A 24173-nucleotide genomic window follows, 5' to 3' on the forward strand; every position below is an offset into this window, starting at 1 on the left:
CTTGACGAAAAGCCTCCCCACGCCTTGTCGGTCAATGGGGGTTTATTGGACTATGCTTCACCACGCTGGCCAGGTCTCCGGTCTAAATAACGATTCCGATGATTTTCATTCTCGGCGTACGCTGATAACGCGCGGGGCACGGGCAACAGGCCGAACTGTAGCTGTGGTCCAGGACCGACTTCGGCAATGATGACGACGATGATGGCGGCGATGACGGTGACCACGGTGACGACGGTGACGACGGCGACGATGATGATGCACATTGTTGAACACTGTCCACTCGCCAAGCTTTGTGACGGTCTGAGGATGCCACTGCATCCAGATGGCGCACACTAAATAAATAAATAATTTGCCCGCAACACCAACGACAACAACGATAATAGGTGTATCATATGTTTAGTGCAGACATCCTCGCCTGGCCTCAACTCTTTTCACGGTCTTGTTTTGGCATCTTTGGTCATTTCCATTCATCAATGTTTGGCTACACGTGGGGGTGAGGGAAACCAGCACACCCGGAGAGAAACCACCAACGCATTCGAGGGGTTATAGCACTCACTCCTATGGAAGCTCCACTCTACAGACGGGCTCATCAGTAACCTTTACTTGCTGTGTACGACCATCCCCCTGGCCACCTCGAAAGCAAGTCCGTCACGTTTTGGCCATTTCCCCCACGCTTTTAAAACGTCGCCGGTCAGTCTTGCACTCCGAGCTCCCAAGAAAAGAGAATGTCATGCCTGTAAAGAGAGTGTGAGCAGAGCCTCACCTGACCTTACCCGACGTGGTATCGTTCCGCTCGCAGCGCCGCGCTCGTGATAAACGTTGATAAAAGTTTTAAACGATCCTCGGTGGGAACTTTAAACTCTCTTGCGATAACACTCGAAGGCACAGTTACTGGCTACCTCCCCCCCCAACTCCTTTCGCAACGGAGGCTTGGCCCGAAGAGAGACAAAGCACCGTCTATGCGTCACAATAGGGTACAGAAACGGCCCCAGCAAACACGCACGAGCGCGCAACTCTTAAGGTCGACATAAAAGCACAAGTATATAGTTTCACGTATTCCATGCGGCACATGCGTGTGTGTGTGTGACCATGTGTTTTTTTTACTTAAGCCCTTGTGACAACAAAAGCTTTGGTGATGGTGGTGGGGGGTGCCGGCAGCATGCAGGACAGTCACTAATGAATAAATCTTAGTTGGTGTTTTGCTGTGTGGTGGTTGCTGTGAGTGCACCGGTAGTGGGGATGGCGGCTGCGGTGGTGATAGTGTAGCGGTTAGCGCGCTTGCACTACGAACCTGGCGACCCGGGTTCGATTCCCACTCGCGGCCAACACCAGTGACGATTATCTGAACCGGTCTTGGGCGTCCCCTAAGTCGACTCAGCCTCACATGGGTACCTGGTGCGGTGTGTAAACATCGCCACTGGGGAGACAAAGGTGGTCGGGCGTGGTGCTGGCCACCCACCCCCTCTTGTGCCGTGTCGGCTTTCATAGGTGCTTGCTAACAGCACTTGCCCCAACAGTCTGTTGCAGGCTATACGGGGGATCTTTGTCTTTGATGACGGTGGTTGTGGTGGTTGTGGTGATGGTTGTGGTGGTGATGGTGGCGGGTGGGGGGTAGCGTTGGCTTTTACATGATGGACAGGCGAAGGAGGAGTGGGAAAGTGAAGTATGCCTTCTGTAGCTGTGGTCTAGTGACGCTCTCTCCTCCTCCCCTCTCCTCCTCGCTCTCCTTCCCAACCCCCACGCTGCCGCAGTCGCGCAGCACAAAGAAAGCAACTTTTTTTTGTTATCCCTCCTCCTTCGCTCGGCTCTCTCCCCCACCCCCCTTGCCGCCGCCACCACCACCGCCTCCTTTTAGCCATTGAGCCTTGCGTATTGCCCGAGTGAGTTTGAATGGGTGCTCGCTGGTGCATGCGGTTGGGATGGGGGTTACTGTCGGGGCTGGCCGCTGGCGTGGGTATGGAGGGGGTAAAGGATGGGGGGTGAGGCCGGAGTGGGGGTGAAGGCGGAGGGGGGTGGCAGCTCGAGCCAGTGGAAATTGAAATGGGTCTGGTTTTGGCCAGAACAAATTATACTGTCAAAGCAGATGTGATGTGTGACCCTAAGCGTATGGAACGTTAGCATCTTACTTTCCCCATTAGATAATTGCCCTAACTTGTCATTAGGTGGTGGCGGTTGCCTTGTGTTTTTTGAAAGTCTGCGTTTATATATTTTTTTTGGTCGGGGTTAACATTTTTCTTCATTCACCACCGCTCCCCCCCTGACTACACTGAACCCCCGTTTAAAAATAAACCCCACGTCCGTGATTTATTGCGGTTTAAATGCAGATATCCTGGGTGGATGAAATATAGTTTTCCTGCTCGGGGGGGGGGGGGGGAGGGGGCCAAGTCCTTGCGACTTAACTCGCAAAGCAGGGCAGAAAATGTTCCACCACTTTAAGCTCGACCGCATATTTGCTCAGAAATGTTCTGCGACTGTAAATGACACACGCGCTTCGCGTGCGCGCGTTTTGGGGTTTGCGCACGCCTACATCAAATGCGTCGTCGGCGCTCGCTTGGCCTGCTTGGCGCGACGCGGGACGCGACGGAATATCGACGACGGTCGTCCGGGCCGAGGGTTTGCCCTGCGTGCCTCCCGCTCGTGTGGGAAATAATACCGACGATGGGTCGTGCTGCTTGGCTCTCCGACGATGTCGGATTTGTTGCCGCGCGTCTCTTGGTACGAAGGGGGGCGACGCGGTTGCGAGATGTTGCATCCCTCGCCTGGTATACAGGAGGTCGTGGGTTCGATCCCGACCCTGACACCTGTATATTTTGAGTTTGTGTGTCTCTCTTCCTGTCTTTTAGATTTTTATCCGGGCCCTCAGTTTTTCCCCGCCACGTTTATAATCGACGCGCTTTTTAAGAGTATTTGGAGACTATACATTTCCACACGATAAGCACACTTTGTTGAGCTATCATTTGTGGTCAGGTCGCTTCTGAAAAAAGAGCTATATAGCTCAGTGGGCCTTACCTGTTAACAGGAAAATTGTAAAAAAAAAAATAGATTAAGCGTGGTCGTTTTGTCCCCACGCCCCCACTGGGAGATTTATTTCGGGAGCTCAATCGTTTCCGCGAGGGAAGCCCGATGCAGATGAACAAATGAGATGGAGTACATTCAGTTCCTGAAGAAGCCTCCCCAAGCACGTGGTATTGAAACGCCGGATATGCCGCCCAACACACGGTGCATCGGAGGAGGGCAGCTGTGACCTCTTTGTGTGTTTATTTTGGGAAAACCACACCTTGTAGGTCCCGAGTTGGTGGATGACATATTTTCAGGACTCCCAATACCTTCTGTGTAAACATCAGCACTGGAGAGACGAAGGCAGTCGGGCATGGTTAAGTGGGCCAGGAGATGGTAGTACAGCAAGTGGTGTGGTGGTCCGGTCTGTTGTGGACCTTGACTGTGTTTCATTGTATCCATGGTTTTACTCGGGGTAATTTGGTTTATGCAATGTACCCTGTACTCATTGTAAGGCTGAGCCTAGGAGAGGGCCAGGCCCAGTTTAGATATCACTCGCCACCGATGTTATCCAAGGCTGGGAATCGACCGCAGGTTGTTGAGGATTGCAGAACTTTGTATGAACCAGTGCGTCGGCCCCCCCTCCCCACGTACACACGCACACATACAAAGGACAAAGATTCCCGTTTACCCACACACACACAAAGAGGCACACACACAAAGACGCGCACACACACACAGGCATGTGTGGGTGTGGTGGTGCACTCCTGTAATCCAGCGCCTTCGAAGCTGCCTGCGTGGATCACAGATTTCGTCCTGTTTGCAAAACTCCCTGGTAGAAGATGGTACAGCAAGTAGGCTGCCAGAATATCTGTACGAGTTCTAACAAGCGTGTGTGTGGGTTTTCGCCCGTTACTCCAGTTTACACCCCCACCCCAGATACACAAAGATCCCCCATATAGCTTTAATATACTTTTGGGGCAAGTGCCATTAGCGAGCACCTATGGAGATCGGCATTGCACACGAGGGGGTGGGTGGCCGGCGCCACGCCCGGCCACCTTTGTCTCTCCAGTGCTGTTGTTTTATACTCCACACTAGTTAGTCATTTGAGGCTGAGTTGACCTTGTGGAGGGATCGGATTATATAATTGTCACACATGTAGAACACTCTGTTAGGGAAAACGACCAAGCCTTCCTGCCCGTCATCATCTTTCGCCATGATCTATGCACTGCTGGATGAAGTCCTCCCCAAACAGTCTCCCTCCTGCAGATTTCCTGTCTCATTATCAGTCTCGTGAAACAACGGAAACAGGCGGAACACCGTATACAAGAGTTTAGCGGTTGGCTTTAAAAATCTGAAAATGTCCAACACGGGAGCTGTGGAGCATCTGGAGAGCCTCTGTGCTCGCTAAAATTAGCAAATACAAACGCACCTCGAGTCCTTTCTCCAAAAAAAAGAATTTGCACTCTGTGAGTGTCAGAGAGTAGAGGGGGCGGTTAGTGTACCCGCGCTATGAACTCTCGCCTGATTTCCATCGCCCGTCACGTGTAACGCCCGTTTATCAAGTTACTCCGATGAATTGCCGAGAAAAAAAAAAAGCACGTGACTATTGTAATTTGTCTCGGAGAGCAGCGCTAGGTAAGGAACAGCATGATGTGTGTATGTTGGAACTTATTTCGCACCGTACGTAGCCAATCGTGCTCATCGGAGGTGCGGGGGAAGGACAACAAACTAAACGAAAAAGCAGTTATAAATAAATTAGTTTTCAGTCTAGATAATTAAAATATTTTATTTTTACCTACGTGACTTTACCGAATAGAACCAAAGAGTATGGATCCTTGCAGTCACGAAAGCTTCAAATGTAGAAAATGATAACAATTTCCAGAACTAATCCTGCAAAGCCTCGCCGTGTCACACAATTCTCACACACGGCTAATTTAGCAATTAAACACGACGTTTCGCTTGCAGCTGCGCCAAGCGTCTTCAGGAGAGAACACAGAACGTGTCCTGGGTTCTGTCCTGAAGATGCTGAGGCTCACACTTGCGCATACTGGTGTGCTTTAGCGATAACAATCGGTGCATTGTTAAACGTTTGTACGCGTTACAGTTCCATTTATTTGGCCATGTCGGGCGGTGGACATGCATGCGACTCGATGGTTAACGCACGGATCAATTATGAATCAAACGGCATTGTCCCTGCCAATCCCTGCGGAGTTAAATCTGAACGGGCGGTATCTCCCCGCCGTTGGCCCACACAGATTCATGTACTGGACGGACTGGGGCGAGGTGCCGAAGATCGAGAGGGCGGGCATGGACGGCACGTCGCGCTCCGTGCTCATCGTCGACAACATCTACTGGCCCAACGGCCTCACGCTCGACTACGACAGTGGCAAGCTGTACTGGGCCGACGCCAAGCTCAACTACATCCACCGGTGCAACCTGGACGGCTCCTTCCGGTCAGTGCTACCACGCACCCACCCCGCGGTACCCGACCGCACGCACTACCGCACGCGCTGATTGCAAGAACTGCCGCGTTCACATCTGCGGACGTGACCGCAGCACGTAGAACCGCTTCGAAAAGCGTGATCCCGAATTGTGGCAATTCGCCGAATGACTAAGGGTGTGTGTGGGGGGGTTGGTGGTGAACGGTTACAGGCCGGTTGATAGACGAAAAACAAAACCCTCTTGCACATTGAGAAAAAAAAACACGCAACTTTTGCGCCAAGTTGTGAGAGTCTCCGAGTGCAGCCACAAATATTTCCACCCCTTCTCCGTCTGTGAATGGCCATGCCTGTTTACTCTCAAGTCATTATTCGCACATTTACAGGACTCAAGTCTTCTGCGGCCCCGCACCCCTTTCTGTCTAACGTCTTACCCGGCTGTTGGCAACGATCTCGTAACGCGCGATTGATTTGCTTTCCTTTTCTTTCTTCCAGTGTGCATTATTTTCACAAGCGGGGTGGGAGAGGCTTTACAAATCCACATTATATTGTGGGCAATTGTACAAGCGAAGCCTGGTCCCGATCCGTTTGCTATTGTCGTGCGTGCGCGTGCGCTCGTGTTTTTCTGTAACTGCCGCCGACGCCAAGCAGCGGCAGCGGTCAGACTGTGTGCGTAGTGGCGCGCCGATGAAATTGGCCGAGTGGTTTCCTTTACGTGTGTTTGTTTGGATCTGTACAAAGCGACCGCTGCGCTTTTCTCGTGTGGACCTGAAGACTCGTATTGTTATTTTATTTGCCCCGCCACCCCGTTCCACCACTTGCAGAAACCGCTCGCCGCATTACACGTCAGCAGGCCACCCAGTTTTCTTGAGCTCCCGGTCAACATCGATCCGAGCCCTGATAAGGACATTTGCTGCTGTTTCTCACGTTGCCGGCATCTTTTTAGTGTCGTCGGTGAGCCCCGGACCAGCTCTCTCACTCGTTCGAAAGCACCTGGAGCAGCTTGAGTGGTTCCAATTTCTTAATGTGGCCAAACGGTGAATTGTTCGATTAACCACTGGAAAACGAGGTGGGGGTCGGCAAATAAATAATGCTTGTCGTCCGTGAAGAAGAAAATCGGCTTGTTTCGCGAGCCCTCTGTTAGACGTTGGCCACCCACCGTGAAATTCGTGTCAACTTGGATGAAATGTGCAGTGAGGTGGGCAGGAGATGGCAGCACAGCAATTATCAATTGAGTGTCTCACCCCCTCTTGTGTGTGTGGTGGGTTTTCTCCGGATTCCTTCAGTTCCCCCCCACCATCACAAGTAGCCACACACCAATCCTATATACATACAGAGCATTATTTAAGTTAAATTTGCATCCTACAACCCTCTACTTGGCTTCCCACCTATTTTTTTAACAATTCATAGGCTCGCGCTACAGGACCCACTGCGCCCCTCCACCCCCTGCCCCGCTAACGTGGAATTTCAAACCTTTTTCTCAGAGCCGCTGACATAACCTAAGACGGGAGGTGGGGGGGGGGGTAAGCTGTGAGAAGTTGCCGGACACACTTTGAGGCTTCATCCTCTGCCCCACCCCCCGTTCTCCTCCGCCCGGCACGTCTGCGGCGCGCAGGCAAGACGTGATCGCGGGGAACCTACCGCACCCGTTTGCGCTCACGGTGTTTGGCGACACGCTCTACTGGACCGACTGGCAGACGCGCTCCATCCAGGCGTGCCACAAGGAGACGGGCGAGCGCCGCCAGGAGATCCTCTCCAACATCTACTCGCCCATGGACATTCACATCTACAGCGCGCAGCGCCAGCCCGCAGGTCGGTGGTGCTTGCAAATATTTTTTTTTTTTGCTAAAAACGATTATAAACTAATTTTGTTATCTTACCAAGTAAGGTCCACTGAGCTATATATATATGGCGCTTTTTCTGAACTGACCTGGCCATCACGAATGATAGCTCAACGAAGTGGCTTGGACATCTATGAAACTACTGGACATCTGTGAAAAAGAGCCTCATAGCTCATCGGATTCCTCCAGTATAACTAAATATTCCGATTCTGCTTATCGTTTGGACATTTCTAGCAGCCAAAATACTCTAAACGTATAGTTCAAAAATTTAGAGAGAAAAATCGGAGGACCTGGATAAAAATCCACACGACCACAGGGAGAACATGCAAACTCCAAATATACAGGCTTCATCAGGGTTGGTGGAAAACACGGGGAGGAGAGTGATGGCGGGTAGAGATCAGGAACGGGGGGCAGTGCAAGGGGGGCATGTGGGAAGAGCTGCCCCTTGGCTACTCTGGCCAAGGGAGGAGTAGGTCCATTGCTCAAGCTCCATACGTCCCATCCCCTCCTTGCTGGTTGATGCGCTTGTGCCTTCCCCGGCAGAGCCGCTATCCGAGCTCCATTGTCTCACTGCAGCTTACGGACACAACGCTCATTATATACTTCCGAGGATATAAACGCTTGTTCGAAAGTGGTACAGAAATCCACGCGTATGCATGACTTTTCTTCTTCCCCGTTTAGCTTGCGGCGGGGTATTTCTTTTGGGAATCTACCGTCACCGTTGCCCGTTACTCTCCCGTAAATTTTAGATTCACAATGACTCTTACGCCACAGACGACTTGCACTGCAGCCTTTTGAGCCATTATTGTGGGATTAAGCGTTGGCATAGAGGTGAGCATTGCACTGCACCATGAACCTGGCATCTGTTAAATTCCCTGCCCATGGCTAACATCAGCGATAACGTTTGCTGGTAACCCTTACTCTCAAGGCGGGCCGATACAATTTAGCACGCACACGCACGAAGTGACGCGAGTGAATTTTCACTGTGCCCCTGACCGCCACCCTAAAACTAATCTTTGTCATAACCTCAACAGTGATCATTCTCCTAAGCTTTGTCGTAAAGTTAACAACCGCTTTCTGAACAACTAAATTGAGATTTAAAATAAACGCTCTATTTCCTCATGTTGCTATCATTGGCCCGGATCCTGTCTACGTAATAATGAATAACTTTCGATCCCGTTGTCAGTCTGACGGATGGAATGTCTGTGTCCTTATTGTCCGGTCGTGGAGGTGGTTTTCTTTTTTGTTAACCATACATTACCACCACGCTGGTCAGTGTGGGGGGGTCATCAAGCTGCGTTCTTGACCGGTTCGCATATTGTTGGCCAACTGATGTTATCTGTTTGCGGGAATCAAACACTGGGTGGGGGGGGGGGGTTTGCAGAGTTAATCGTGTAACGAGCCAGCCCTGAGCCACACACTGCACAGTTGCACCATGGTGTACTTTGACCTTTAACCTTCCACCGCCCATGTGTTTTTTCTTTTACCCTCACACAGACCCAAACCTTAACGTCAGCATCATCGGTTCCATTGGCGATCGCTATCTCGTAGCAAGGAAAGCAAATTGTGAAATATTAACTTGCCTGTCTGTGGTTTTTTTTTCCACCACTTTTCCCGCACCCCTCCCCACCTCAATTTCTTTTACACAGCGATAAAAGAAAACACCCACAATCCTCAGCATGACTGTTGCTGACGTGGGATTGTTATCCTAACTTTGTTTTTGTTGTTTGCGGATCTGATTAGCTCTGTAAATGTTGTGATGTAATTTTCTGCCACTTTCCTCCAGGCTTGCATTGTCGCGCACCACCGAACTTTGGCTTTCTCACCATTATCCCCCGAACGAGCACGCGCGCATGCATGCCCCGACGCCCGGCCGGCGCCCTGTCCTCTCCGTGTAGCTCGCACGCATCATTAGGCCGGCGAAGTGGGAATCGCAGCGAAGGAAAACGGCGGGCTCCCCTGTTGCGGAGGACCTGCTGCGACCGAAAAGGGGGGGGGGCCTCGAAATTCCGTTGCGTGCGTCGCGCTTAACAACAAAAAAAATCTACGGATGCCCTCGCGCGGAAAATCCACGCGCGTCTCTCGCATTCCGCCGCTTCGGAAATGCGTAGCTTTGGCAAGACTCGTCCGCTCGTCTCGGAGCCAAGCGGCACGGCGCGGCGCGCGCGTGTCCGCTCGCGCACGTGCGCAGTCTGGCGGAGCGTGCGTTTTAGTTTTCCGGCCAAGATCGCTCGCACGCTCTGCGCACGCTCTCTCTCTGTGTCTACACCCCTCCTCCCCCTCGAGGAGGGGGGTCGGCGGGGGGAAGGAGGGGGGGTGGAGAAGGGTCACGAGGCTGGCGTTTCGTTGCGTGTCACGTCTGCGCTCGGCAGTGGCGGTAGCGTAGCTTGGAGCGAGTCCAGCTTCCCCCCCACGTCCCCGTCCCCCTTGTGTTTGTCGGCCCGTGGGGCCTCCCGGCTCGCTTGGCGGGAGCGTAAAGCGTGGCTGCCGCCTCCACCACCGCGCTCGCCTCCATCCCTCCGAGCCTCCGCCAGGCTCTGATTAGGCCATGGGGGAAGGGTCTCTCTTGCTTGCTCTTTTGCCTCTGTAGCTCTGGTGAAAAGAACATTTTTTAGATATACAAAGACAAAGATCCCCCGTATAGCCTTAAAATGCTGTAGGGGCAAGTGCTGTTAGCGAGCACCTATAAAGGTCGGAACGGTACACAAGGGGATGGGTGTCCAACACCACGCCTGACCGCCTTTGTCTCCCCAGTGGCGATGTTTACACATCGCACCAAGTACTCATTTGAGGCTGAGTCTACCTAGGGTAGGCCCAGGACCGGTTCAGATTATCGTCACCGGTGTTGGCCGTGAGCGGGAATCGAACCGGGTTGCCAAGTTCGTAGCGCAGCGCGCTGTCCGCTACGCTGCCGCTCCCCATACACACGCGCACTCACAGCGATACCTTCCGAATATAAAACTCGAAGGCTATTATTTATTTTCCCCCACCCCTCCATGTCCTGTGTGTTTCCTTGCTTGCGTGCTCAACTGTGCGTGTTTTGCGTTTCTTCATCCTGCTCCGTGCGTCCGTCCGTGCGTGCGTTTATTCCATCCCCAGGATCGAGCCCCTGCGATCGCGACAATGGCGGTTGCTCGCACCTGTGCCTGCTGTCGCCGAACAAGCCCTTCTACTCGTGCGCCTGTCCCACCGGCGTGCGGCTCCTGGACAACAACAAGACCTGCCGCAACGGTGCGACCCTGTGAACCTCTGACCCTGTGACCTGCGACCCTGCTACCCTTTCCGGGGGGAAGAGGGCAAGGCGGGGGGGGTGTTACGATTTTTGGGGAAATTGTAAATCAGAATATTTATTTATATTCGAGGAATTCTGAGCTATTTTATATATTTTTATTTTACCAGATAAGTCCCATTGAGCTAATTTGCTTTTTTTCAAAAGTAACCTGGCCACAAATTATAGGTCAATGAAGTGGCTGATCACGTGGAAATTTATAGCAGCCAAATATTCAAAACGCATGTTTCTAAATGTTGAGGGGAAAACGGAGGACCCGGAGAAAATTCCACGTGACCACGAGGATGAGAGAGACACGCAAACTCCAAATATACAACAGGCGTCGGGGTCGGGATCGAACCCACGACCTCCTGTATACGAGGCAATTCAGTTAGCATCTCCTAGCCACCGTAGCAATCTAATATGGGACCGCGTGGCGTGACAGGATAATATTGCGACGGCGCCGCTGATGTGCTCAGTGATGCCGGCTCCGCACCTCCGATTAGCACGGTTGGCTACGTACGGTGCAAAAGAAGTTCTACTTACATACAACATACATACATCCTGTGTTCCAGTCTGGGTTTTAGCCACGGCACGTGGTGAAACCGGGTTCCTGAGTGTAGCGAAATCAAAATTTGAGGACGAAACAAAAAATTAAGTTTGCAATGTGACCATACTTTCAACCGTATTTAATTTTACAGTGTAGCGGTGGGATGGTCTCAGCGCAGTCCCCATATCACACGTACATTTTCGTCTTCATTCGGCATATTCCTGCTTGGAGAAGTGAACTCAAGTGTTTGTCTGCCATATAACAAACACCTCTTGTAGTAGGGCATGTGAGGCGGTGCACTTGTTCTGGATAAGAGGCAATTGAAAGGTTTTCAAAAGTTCCATTTTGATGTCCCCTATCAGAGGCTGTCCTTTAACATGGGGTGATGCTATGCAACTATTTTTAGAGTTTTTTCCAATAAAAACCACGTCCCGTAACCTGATGTTAAAATTATTTTGCACCGTACGAAGCCAACCTTGCTAATCGGAGATGCAGGGGAAGGACAACAAACTAAACTATTTCCTAATGAGGTCCCTGATATAAATGCTCACCCCGAGCTATGAATGCTCTGATACGTGCATTGCCTTCGTACTAAATTTTTATTTAAAGCTTTCGTGACTGCAGGGATTCATATTCTTGGTTCTTTTGGTAAAGTCACGTAGAAGGGAAATAATAATAAAATAATAGTGAAAATATATGAAAATATATGTATTGTTTTATTATTTTATTGTTTCCCTTCTACGTGACTTCACCGAAAGTGAAGTAAAGAAGGCCGTCTATGGTGTTGGCCAATCAGTTTCAAAGACGATGCATATTTTTTATCAGAACATGTGTTTTTTTACATGTTCACCACAAGTAGTGTGTGTGCGGTTAATGCAGTAACTTGATTCCTTGCAAAAGGTTTCTATTTGGTGTTTGAACATCTTAACACCTCCTGTTTTATTGCCAGAAAGGGTAAAACCTGTTCTTATTTTTCATAGTAAAGAAATAAATTTGCAGTCTCGATTATTTAAAAGTGCATAGCTCCAGTGACTTCCTTATATCGGAAGGAAGAGCGTTCTAGACGGCCGCAGACGTGCATCTGAAAGCACGCGGCGATAGCAGTGACCGTGTTTGTAACGTAACTCGGATAAAAATAAAGAAATTATTTGACAGGGAGGTGTCAAGCGGGCAGAGGGGGTGGGGGGGTGAGATAGGCGGGTAGGAGGTAGAGAAGCCACTGCAGATGTAAGAATTGCTGGAAGACGCTTAAATAGGCGCCACCGTTTAACCATGACCCCATCCGGAAACGTGTGGGTATATCCACGATTCAATTTCACTTTGTGAAACTCGCTGTGAAAGTAACTGCAATATTGCCAACGGTAATAAAACACACACATTGCGCACTTTTTTTCCAGGAAGCAATAAAAAACGACTCCATTGTCTTCACCCTGCAGTCCTGGCAGGGCTCTCGCAGCCACCGGATACGCACACGCACACTTGCAGCAGGAGTAAGAAGAAAAATAATATCAATCTCTACCCCGCACCCCTTGAGGAGTCGCGTTCTTGTAGATGTTCTCAATAATCGTGGTGGTGCTCTGCTGCCGTTAGGGTCACGGTCAGGGAAGAGAGCCCCCACCTCCCGCTACCCCCCCCCCCCCCCCACACACACTACCACGTGTGGTGGGCGGTAGTGTAACGGTTAGCGCTTTGCACTACGAACCTGACGACCCGAGTTCGATTCCCGCTGATGGCCAACACCAGTGACGAGTATGAACAGGTTCTGGGCCTCCCCTAGGGCGACTCGGCCTAAGATGAATACCTGCTACGATGTGTAAACAACACCACGAGGGCCTTCATAGGTGCTGCTCGCGAACAGCACTTGCCCCAACACTCTGTTAAGGCTACACCGTGGGATCTTTGTCTCTGCGTGCGTCACGTAGGCCCCGCGGAGCTGCTGCTGCTGGCGCGACGCACCGACCTTCGCACCATCTCGCTGGACACGCCGGACTTCACGGCGGTGATGCTGCCGCTGGAGGGAGTGCGCCACGCCATCGCCCTCGACTTCCACCCGGGCGAGCACCACGTCGTCGACCGACACCCGCGCGACGACGCCGCTGCCGCCGGCCCTGACGGCGAAGGCGGCGGTCACGTGTACTGGACGGACGACAACGCCCAGACGATACGGCGCGCCAGGCTCGACGGCTCCGCCAGCGAGGTGCGGCGGCGCCCGCGCTCGTCCGTCGGCTCTCGCCCGCCCGCACTTCCAGCCACCTGCTCTTTCGTTCTCTCACGCGCCCGCACGTCGCTGGCTTGATCGGCCCGTTTGTCACTTCCTCACCCGCTCGCTCTCTTGCCCGCACGCTTCGCCCGCCCGCCCGCCCGCCCGCCCGCCCGCCTGGCCCCCCACCCACTTACCTGGCAGCCTTGGTCAGTCTGCAACTGGAATTGAACCGTCGCGCGTTTGGCCGTACGCGTGCGGTGCGATTGACGCTTGCCCCAAACCTCTTTGCGGGGCCGCAGGTGCTCGTCTCGCTGGAGATCGAGCACCCCGACGGCATCGCCGTGGACTGGGTGGCGCGCAACCTCTACTGGACCGACACGGGCACAGATCGCATCGAGGTGGCGCGCCTCGACGGCTCCAGCCGCCGCGTGCTCGTGAGCGACGGGCTCGACGAACCCAGGGCCATCGTCCTTGACCCCATGGCCGGGTGAGTGAGGCTCACGCGAATCACGGGCTGGGGGCGCGGGGTGCGGGCGGAGGGCGGTGCGAGTGAAGGTGGGACGGTCGTCGACGCCGCCGCTGGCAACGATGTATGTATGTTGAACTTCTTTTGCACCGTACGTAACCAACCCGCGCTAATCACCCGGTGCAAGTTTCTTAAATTCCCCCACCCCAACCTTCCCAATGCCTCTGTCCACCCAGCAGTATAAATTTGTTCACCACAGTCAGTATTACCAAGTATGGGAAACTTCCACCACTTCAAAGGTGTCTGGCCAGCATGAAAGAGTAGGCCAAACACCCTCTCCAAGGGGCTCTCTTTAAAGCCCCTTTCCGCCAGCATTGGTGTAATCAAGCAATTGCAGGGCCACACCGTTTCCGAATCTGTCACTCGAGCAATTGTGCATTTAGGTTCTGCTCCTTATTTGCACTTGTGTCGTGTGTCCACCGTTGCGCCGCCATGCAGCTACATGTACTGGAGCGACTGGGGAGAGCTGCCCAAGATCGAGCGGGCTTACCTGGATGGGACGGAGCGATCGGTGCTGGTCAACACCTCCCTCGGCTGGCCCAACGGCCTCGCCCTCGACTACTCCGAGGGCAAGATCTACTGGGGCGATGCCAAGACCGACAAGATTGAGGTGCGGCTTTCTCTTTCTCTGTGCACGCAATTGTGGCAGGGAGAGGGAGCGGTAGTGTAGCGGTTAGCTCGGTGCGCTTCGAACCCGGCGACCTGAGTTCGAGTCCCGCTCACGGCCACCGATGGATCAAAGGCTTCCGTACGCCATGTCGATCGCGGAGTTTTACTTTCGTCGCACTTTGTCACACGCATTCGTGCGCTTTGGTGAACAGGTTGGTCGGTGCGGGGTTAGGGGGTAGGAGGAGAGCGGAGACCGGCTCCGATAAGCACCCGCCACTGACGTTAGCCGTGGGTTGGGTTATTGAACTCGGGTGGCCGGATTCACGATAGCTACTCGACCGCTGCCTTTTTTCAAGTAAAAAGGTGTAGAGAGAGGAGAGAAAGAAAGAAAGAAAAAAATGTACTTGTACCCGGACGCTTTTAGCGGCGGAGTCACGTCAAACAACGCCGTCACGGCGCGCGGCTACCGTGCCGTTTGTAACGCGGGGAGACGAGCGAGCGGCGGTCCGTTTCGGCTTTCTCAGTTGAGCAAACATCCTTGTTTTGATTGGCGTGGGAGGGAGAGAGGTGCGGCGACGACGCCGCCACCACAATTACCCCGGCGCTCGCGCAACACCTGCACCGAGGCTGGCCCCGGCCGAGCCGTCGCCACGCCCGGGCTGGCTGCCGGCAGGAGAAGGAGGCGACGACCGTCACGCCCACTGGGGGCCCCCGCGCTCCCAAACACGACGGGGGGGGGGGGGGGGAGGAACGTAGCGCCGCCGCGGTCCCTGTTATTACACAAAAGCCGCTCGCATTCTTGCTCTTAGCCGTAATGCCGCGTGCGTGTGTGCGTGTTCGGGTGGTAGCCACACAGTGGCTGGATCTCAGAAGTTAAGCAGGCGTCGAGCCTGGTGCATGCATGGATGGGAGGCTGCCTGGCGTTTTCCGATTGGGCTGCGAGGTTGGTGTAGTTTAGCAATGCTTTCTTGAGTTGATCTGTTAGGAGCGTTGAGCGTTTACACCCTCGTTTTGGGTTGCGAGTTTTAAAATCGTCCTCAGATATAGGATGCGCGTTGCCCTATGTTGTCACGTCATGGAAGCCAAGCGTGGTCTGGGTAGTACTGCGATGGGTGACAGCCTTGACTTGCCAGGTGTTGTAGACGGCCTGCGAATTGGCCTCGAGATGGCAGTCTGGAGTGTCACCCTCTTTTATGGGTGTGCTGGGTTTTCTCTGGGTTGTTCATGCCACACATGAAGCCTAACTAATAATGAAATTGGCCAAACATCACAAAGAAGGCTTGAGACTCAATGATGGTTACCCTGGATAAATAAAGGATCTGATGATTATTGTCATTATTCTTCTTCCTTCTCTGAAGGTTGTTTTCACTGTGGCATTTTATTTTCATTTTTTTTTACTTTGTAAAGATAATTTAACAGACGAAAAGACATCGGGCCACATTCCCAACTTGGCAAAACAACCGCAGTGCTTCGCCCAACGTCTTGGCGATTTGCCACGCCGGCGGTGATGGGTTAAACGTCGCCATATTTTCACCAATAAATTTGACGGAAATAAACATTCGCACACGTGGAATCAAGGACAGCGCTCGCTAATGATTTGCGACGAAGATACAAAAAAATTACGCGCACGGGAAATGTTGCAGTTTTAGCATTTTCTGGTCGATGCCTCCAGCCGTTAAAAAAAAGTCTGGTTATGTTAATACATTTCAAAGCCACTTTGGGGAAACGCTTCGCGGTCGGCGTCCCGTCGCCTTAGCGTTTTCGCGGACAAGCGAGCCAGTGGACGTTTTCGTAAAAAGGCAAACTAAATAGGAAATGGCACGCAGGCGATGGCAGGCTACTCCGGCGTCAGCTCGTGGGGCTGCAGGGCTCAGAGGTTTGCAGAGGCCGCGGTAGAAAGCTGCTCCGCTCTTTTTTTTTTACATCTCCCACACGCACCAAACCCCCCCACCCCCACACCATGGGTGCCTGTCATAGGAATTGCAAATGCACCTTATTGTCACAGTCTGTCGGCATCCTTGCCTTGTTTGGCCCAGTTACCCCGGTGCGGTTGTGGCGGACAGACATGGGCGGTCGTGTTGGGTGGTGGTGGGGGGAGGGGGGGGTTGGGAGAGCGACGGCGTTGAGTGCACTGGGCCTGGGAGGCAGAGCGAGCGAGCGGTGGCGGCGAGGCTTGGCCGAGTAGGCAGGCGATGGAAGGTCTCTCCCTCTCCTCCATTCACTGGGAGTAAAGTGGGAGCTGGGAGAGCGGTGACCCCAGTGACCTTTCTCCCGGAGTAAACGACCAATCAAACAGAGAGAACTTTTGTTCCGAGCGGCGCTTTTTCCTCAGACCGACGCTTCCCATATCGCCGTTGTCCCTCCCTTCACCCGCATTCCAGGCTAAAGAAGAAGGGGGGTTGTGTGCGGTGGGGGGCCGGGGCGGGGGGGGCAGTGGGGGGTGGGGGGCCTTGGGGGCAAGGCCATTGAGCTCTGGGGAATGCTGCGAGTGGCTGGAGCTAAAATAGCCAAACTCGCCCGAGTTTTTCGCTCCCTTTTGATATTCTTTGCCAAAGTCTTTCCAGTCCGCCCGCCGGCAAACTTTGAAGTCCGCTCGCCGCCATCTCGCCCGCGTTGCTAAAAAGGCCATTTGGTCGGAAGATGTCTTTGCCCGTCATGTCCTTTAGCTCTTGCGCGGAGTTAGTTTTGTCGTTGCTTGTTGGGGGGTGGGGGGGGATTTTTTCTCTTTCGCCGCAAATTTGGCAAAGATTTTTTTTTCTCGCTCTCCTCCTCCTCCTTATCCCCCCCCTCCACGCCGCCGCTGCTTGCTCCGGCTCCACCCTCAACCCCTCGGTGTTGTCTGCTTGGCAGTCCTCCAGCGACGTCCCTTTTAATCTTTCTTTAATCTTAGCGCGCCGTATTGTCGGTGGCGTGAGGGTGGGGAGGGGAGGGCCTGTCGGGTGGCGGTGGGGACCGGGAGTGGGGGGGGGAACGGGCAGAAGGAATGCCGCCTAACAGCGGGGAGGAGAAGGCCTTGAACGTGGTTCTTAAAGCACATTAAGAAATATAAAGCTTTGAGAGAGAGGAAAAAAACACGCTCTGCCTGCAAAAATAGTGGAGTTTTTTTTCCACCCCTCTCCCCTCTGCTGTCCTGCGTGCGTTGGGTTTCTCTCTCTCTCTCTCTCCCCCCCTCTCGGCCTCTCTCTCGCTGCGTGCATTGGGTTTCGTTTAAAGCGAGGGCTCGTCGAGTCGGCCGGCAGGAATGTGGGCGTGCGGGTGTGCGAGCGCGAGCCGAGCGGGACAGGCGTGCCAACGTTTCCCACCGGGACGGAACAACGGCCACACCACGGGTGCCGCTCAATTAAGGCGCCCCCACAAACGAAACGTTACCGGCGGTTGTGGTCCCCCCCATCCAGAACCCCCCCCCACGTGAGTGGACATCGCTCGCTCGCCGTATTCGCTACCTCCTGCCCGATTTGATACCGAGTGCCGATCTGAGCCGGCGAGAGGCCTAGCGGGGGCGTTTGATCCAACCCTCACGTCCTCCCCCTGCGATTCAACGGTTTTTATCGTGATTCAAGGTTGCAGTGTGATGTAAGAATCTACTTTCCCGTCACGTTCGTGTGTACCAATTGCATGGACCTGCAACACGAGTCAGTCGAAGAAGAGCGTAGAGTCACACACGTGCGGGATCCGCTGCTCGTGACTCGATCGCACCATCGGCCGATCGTCGCGCGGTCCCCACCAGACAGCGGTAAACACCGCGGAAAATGTTTTATGTGAGTACGTTGTATGTATGTTGAACTTCTTCTGCACCGTACCTAGCCAACTGTGTTAATCAGAGGTGTCGGGAAAGGACAACAAACTAAATACAAAAGGAGGTTCTAAACAAATGTGTTTTGAATCTCGATGTAAGAATGCACAGCTCCATTGGCTTCCTAATATCGGAAGGAAGAGCGTTCAAGGCGGTCCGCAGAAGCGCGTCTGAAAGCGCGCGATGCGGTGACCGTCTTTGTTCGATGGTTAGCCAATAACCGCTGCGAGGACTTGCGGGCGAGAGATCGGACGTAGCTCTGCGGTGTCCGCTTCCATGGGCCCTTGTTTGACGCGAATGCTCGTTGCCCTCTCTGCGAGAGATCCAAAGGGATGCTTTTGTCACGTGACACGGTGTTGACGGCTCGCTCCCGTCGGCCGCCTCGTCTCATCTGTACCGTGTTCAACCGCCGTGCCCAGCTCTAAACATTGTCGGAATATTTATGCATACTGGAGGAATCCAATCGGCTATGAATTTCTTTTCACAGATGTGGGGCGGGTCAGAACGTTGCAACAACAAAAACAATACACAAACACGATAGGAGTGCAAAGTATAGGAAAGGTAAACAAATCACTTAAAATATATATAACAAATGAAACTAAAAAAATGTCTTACCAGGTAAAGCCCACTGAGCTTTATTCACTTATTTTACAGAAGTGACCTGGCCACAAAAGATAGCTCAACAAAAAGTGGCCCCTATCATCATGTGGAACTTTATAGCAGCCGAATAACCCCAATGCATGTTTGTAAACACTTCCCGTGCTGCTTCTTGTCACGCACCACTTAACTCTGGAACACTATTATTATTATCGCTTGTTGTTGGTGTGTTATTGTTACGATTCTTGTGGGGAGTGGTAGTGTAGCAGTGAGCGTGCTGCGCTACGAACCCGGCGACCTGAGTTCGATTCCCACTCACGGCCACCGACGGATGAAGGGCTCTCGTAGGCCATGTCTATCGCGGGGGTTTTACTTTCGTCGTATGAACAACACCGGTGATGATTATCTGAACTGGTCCTGGGCCTCCCCTAGGTCGACTCAACCTCAAATGAGTACCTGGTGCGGTGTGTATGAAACATCGCCACTGGGAGACAAAGGCGCCGGGCGTGGTGCTGGCCACCCAGCCCCTCGTCTACCGTGCTGGCCTTCACATGTGCTCGCCAACAGCACTTGCCCCAAAAATATCTTAAGGCTATATGGGGGATCTTTGTGTTTGGTGTTGTTACTGTTCCTTTTATTTTTTACATGAATTTTTTTCTTCACCACCCCCCCCCGGACGCACTGCATTTTGTAGCCGGGAAATGTTTTGCTGTGCGGCCAATGATCCGTGCCAGCAAAACATGGGCGTTGTTACTCTGCATTGTGCAACACACAGAATACAACGTAGCATACGCTGTTAAGTTGTTTTCTGTTCGGGCACGTGACCTTATGCTCGGATCTATTATTAGATATTATCTTTATCGTTCTTAATACCGTACAACAATGTATACAATTACACCGAGAAACAGAGGGAGCACACGGATCTATAAAAACTATAAACGAAACTTTTTTATTTTACCAGGTGAGGCCCACTGAGCTATATAGCTCTCTTTCAGAAGCAACCTCGTCACAAATGATAGCCCAACGAAGTGGCTTATCAGGTGGACATTTTATGGCAGCCGTATACTCTAAACGCACGTTGATTGGAAATGTGGAGGGAAAAACCGGAGGACCCGGAGAAAAATCCACGCGACCACGGAGAGAGAGACGTGCAAACTCCAAATTATACAGCATGCGTCAGGATCGAACCCACGACCTCCTGTGCACCGGGCCAGGTAGTTAATATCAGGGGACGTGCGCAAGTTGGAGACATCCGGTTGACTGTTGAGAGCCGTTTAGAGTAGTGAGCACAGGGACACCCACCGGTGGGCGAGACAAAGGACAGCCAAAGAGCGGCGGCCAACAAAGAAGGGGAACGTGCCCGAGAGGACGTGAGCCGTGGGAGATGGAGCGATCGAGATTGGCTCGCGGGGCCCGTTGCTCGTTGGATTGTTGCATCGCGAGACTGTGGAGTTATTTTTTGACACGTCGGCTTCCGCGACCCAATATTATTATTATTGGTGGTGGTGGGTTAATGGCACGTATTTACGCGATCGAACCCAAAAACCTTTAGAATGAATATTATGAACTTTTTGGGTAATGGCGACGGCTTGGGTTCAGAATAATCCAGCGGCAGATGGATCACAGTTGATGGTGGCTACGATGATGGCAAACGGAGTCAGAGATGTGTGGAAGCCCATCGTGGTGGTTTGTCTGTGCGTGGCGTCGTCCCTGGTGTGTGAATCTGCGCTTGTTTTTGTGATCGTTGGCAGGGTGCTGAGAATACCAGAAGTGAAAAGCGTAAAAGGGCCAAACGTTGGTAATGGGGGAGAGCAGCAGATTGTTTTGAAGCAGAGGGCATACCAACCAACAAGATCTCATCCCCCTGCCCATAACCTTAAAAAACTAGCCAGCCAGACCCTAGCCTATATACTAACAAGCTAGCTAACTGAACCCTAATCCAACCATATGTATGCTGAACTTATTTTGCGCACCGTACATAGCCAACCGTGCTAATTGGAGTTGCGGGGGAAGGACAACAAACTAAACACAAAAAGCAGTTCTGAAGAAATTAGTTTTCCATCTGGATTTAAAAGTGCATAGCTCCAGTGCGAACGAACGAACCATCCATACCCTAGCCCTACTAGTAACAAACGAGCCAACAGTACCCTCGCCCATCGGCTTGCAAACGAAACCATCCATACCCAAGCCCAACTACTAAGAAGCTCGCTAACTGCACCATATTCTAGCATTTCCATCGTGTATTGCCATGAATGATGGCGATGGCTGTGGGGAGGCCTTCACCTAAACAGTACAGAGAACGTGGCTGATGATAATGATGACGATGAATCTTGGGGGTGGTTTTGAAATGTTGATGGAGCTTTACCTAATTCGTTGGACTGCCCTTCCGTGAAAGCATTGATGATGACGACGATGCGTAATGTGGTTTAGCCGTGTGCGCACCGGTCTGCCTCGCCTCCTTTCACCTGGTGGCAGCGGTTGTTAGGTAGCTGTAGTGGTCGCGTTCCACGCTGGTAATTTGAGGCTAATCGCTCATTGCAACTCCGCATGCAGTTGCCGGCGGGCTGGGGAAGAAGGGTGAAGGGAGGGGCCACTGGCACGCCCCCTCCCCACTCCCCACTCCCCACCCCTCCCCTCCCCATCACACGACGCTGGGCAAATTGCAGGAAACGCCAGGTTTTGCCGCTGCCCGTTAAGATCGTCGGCACCGGTGTGTGCGAATCGGCGAAACGACGCTCCGGGCTGTTTCGCCAAGCGGCACGACGCGGTCGGAACGTGCGTGTCGCACGTAGCAGCCCCCATGGTCGATCCGCAGCTGGATGAGAGAGAGTCCCCACGCCGTGCGAGTCGTGGAGGTTGTTTTGACCGCGCACTTCGCTGCCGCTGCTCAGTACGCGGTTTTGGTGAAGGCGGGGAGCCGTTGACGTTGGAGCGTGGACGTCGTGCAGTGGAACAATGGGGCAACGTAACCATGCTGTGCGAGCCCTGTGATGGTCACTCGTCCACGTGCTGTCCAGGCTCTCTCCAGCTTAGCTTCAGAGATGTCACGAGGTCGGGCGGACATTGGGTTACGTTCGATTCATCCGTCGCGAGCTTAAAATGACCGATATTCATTGATGAACCAAAGCATCTTGTTACACTCCCAGAAACTCGGCGTGCGATTATTCATCAGTTGATTGATTTAAAATGTATCGTTAAACTTGCGATGCACGCGTCGAATGCTGCCCCGAAGAATCCGTTGCAGGCTGATGGAGCAAATGAGACGGAACAAAAAAAAGCAAGCGCCCATACACACCAGACGGTTCGGACGAGATGAAAAATAATCAACTCTCAGATCGAATCACGGCCCACCTAGTGGTAGAAATGTCGCATTCCTCTCATGGCTACCACTGCGATTGTGATGCCATGAGAGGTGACTTGGAGTCTGCGTGTGTCTCTCTCTCTCCCCGTGGTGGTGTGGGTCCCCCGGTTTTCCCCTCCACACTTTAGAATCAGCATCACGCGTTTCGAGTGTTTGGCTGCTGATATAAATTTCCAGACGGCGATAAGCCACTTATACGAGCTATCATTTGTTGCCGGGTCGCTTCTGAAAAAAAGCTATGTAGCAGCTCGGTGGGCCTTACCTGGTAAAATTTTAAAAATTGTGAAAGGCGACTTGCAACAAATTGGTTCTCAGTTTATTCACCTTGGGAGTGATGATGGACCAAGTCAACCTCCGACCAGGATTCGAGCTCCCGGCCTTCCGTTTGGAATTTCCGTACCCTGCCAACAGGCGCATTGTGGCCAACAAAGCAAAGCAAGGTTTGAGCAAATTATTTACGTGGCTGCTGCTGCTGCGATGGCAGTGGTGTACAAATAATAACAACAACAACAACAAAGAAAACTCAACGCGTTCGTTCATAGTAACACTGCATGGCCTTAAAAGTAAACAAAAATATATAGCAGATGATGTTTCTTTGGCAATGGCTCTTCACAGCACATTTTTGGGTAAGGGTTTTCTACATTCCACCCACTTAGGTGCTCGTTTTTGCCTGAATCCAATTCTGGAAAAAGGCTCTGGAAAGAACCCCGTTCTCGTTGTGCCTTCCCGGGCCTTTGCAGTGGATCTTTGAAGAGGCATTCGACTCGGCCCAAATGGATGCAGTCATCCAAGCTCTGAAAACCCAAAGTAAAATATCGATGATTTATTTTCTTCCCTTCCACACCCCCCCCACCCCCCCCCCCCTTTTAATATGTCCGGGCGCTCTCTGGGTAGAGTGCTATCGGCTATCGTCGTCGCACCGCAACACGATCACATCTTCTTAAGTCCGTTTACTCCGATTAGCTTCGTCTCTCTTGAGACGTGAGTGGAAGTGCGCCACACAAATACATGTAAATTATTATTTTTTATTATTATTTCCGTTGTACCCCCCCCCGTCCCCGCTGTGGCGAGCGGTGCACCACCCTGCACGCTGAAGAGAATGGTCCCCAAGAGGGATGAGTTTTTTTTGTCTTTGCCCGAAGTGGCTTCAGTGGGCCTCTTCATCCACCTTAGAGGCAACACCTGTTCATCGACTTCCGAGGAGAGAAGAAAAAAAACGGGAGGGAGTCGACTTAATTGCAGGAAAAGGCAACAGAAGGTAGTTTTCCTGTGCCCTTAATGGGTCCGTGCCGTCTGGTGACATTGATTGAATTTGGTTTCTCATGCGGGGGGGGGGGGGCCCGGAGCCGAGCTCCCCCCCCCCCCCCCATCTGCACGTGGAATCTGCGGCCGCACTTTTAAAAGGGAAATCCAACCAGGCGCCGCGATGGCAAGATGTTAGCTACCTCGCCTTGCATTCAGGAGCTCGTGGGTTCGATCCTGACACCGACGCCTGCTGTATATTTGAAGTTTCCTTGTCTCTCTCCCCGTGTTCGTGTGGATCCATGAATCACGGTGGGGGAGGGGGGGGAGGAGGGGGGAGACCACCGGGGCAGCGCCATTCCTTTCAGAGTCGTAGTCCGCTTGCGAACATCGACCGCCAAACTCGGAAGCGCGCAATTTGCTGCTGGGGTTTTAGCATCGAGACGGGCGACTTGTCCACAAAGTGGTGACAGGGCCGCCTCCCTCGAACTGAGTTCTCGATCGCGATTGCCATAAAAACGCCACAAATCCGGCGGTGCCGACTTTGACTCGGGGGTCCTGTCTGCTTCGTTGCCTCATTTCTTCATTGCTCCGGGTCGGGAGGGTCAGAGGTCGTGGCTAACGACGAGACCCGCTCGGCTCCTCGTCTTGGGCTGACCGCTTGCCACCGCGCGTCGCCAATTAGTCACGTGATGCCGTCCAGATGGCCGGGGAAACTTCGAGAAGGGTGGGGGATGGTGGTGTT

At 52.7% G+C, this 24173-nt stretch overlaps 1 protein-coding gene across 1 annotated transcript in view; it reads left to right on the plus strand.

Moving 5' to 3' along the window:
* LOC116940040 (low-density lipoprotein receptor-related protein 6-like) overlaps nucleotides 1-24173 on the plus strand; it is a 67195-nt gene that overhangs the window by 21227 nt on the left and 21795 nt on the right. Inside the window, exons 3-8 of the mRNA XM_032949284.2 lie at nucleotides 5256-5453; nucleotides 7054-7250; nucleotides 10379-10510; nucleotides 13020-13294; nucleotides 13600-13787; nucleotides 14265-14436. Coding sequence (XP_032805175.2) covers nucleotides 5256-5453; nucleotides 7054-7250; nucleotides 10379-10510; nucleotides 13020-13294; nucleotides 13600-13787; nucleotides 14265-14436 — 1162 coding nt within the window. The remainder of the gene's footprint in view (nucleotides 1-5255; nucleotides 5454-7053; nucleotides 7251-10378; nucleotides 10511-13019; nucleotides 13295-13599; nucleotides 13788-14264; nucleotides 14437-24173) is intronic.

Source organism: Petromyzon marinus, chromosome 7, assembly GCF_048934315.1.
Source record: "Petromyzon marinus isolate PM22_M1 ecotype Great Lakes invasive population chromosome 7, UKy_Petmar_22M1.pri1.0, whole genome shotgun sequence".
NCBI lineage: Eukaryota > Metazoa > Chordata > Hyperoartia > Petromyzontiformes > Petromyzontidae > Petromyzon > Petromyzon marinus.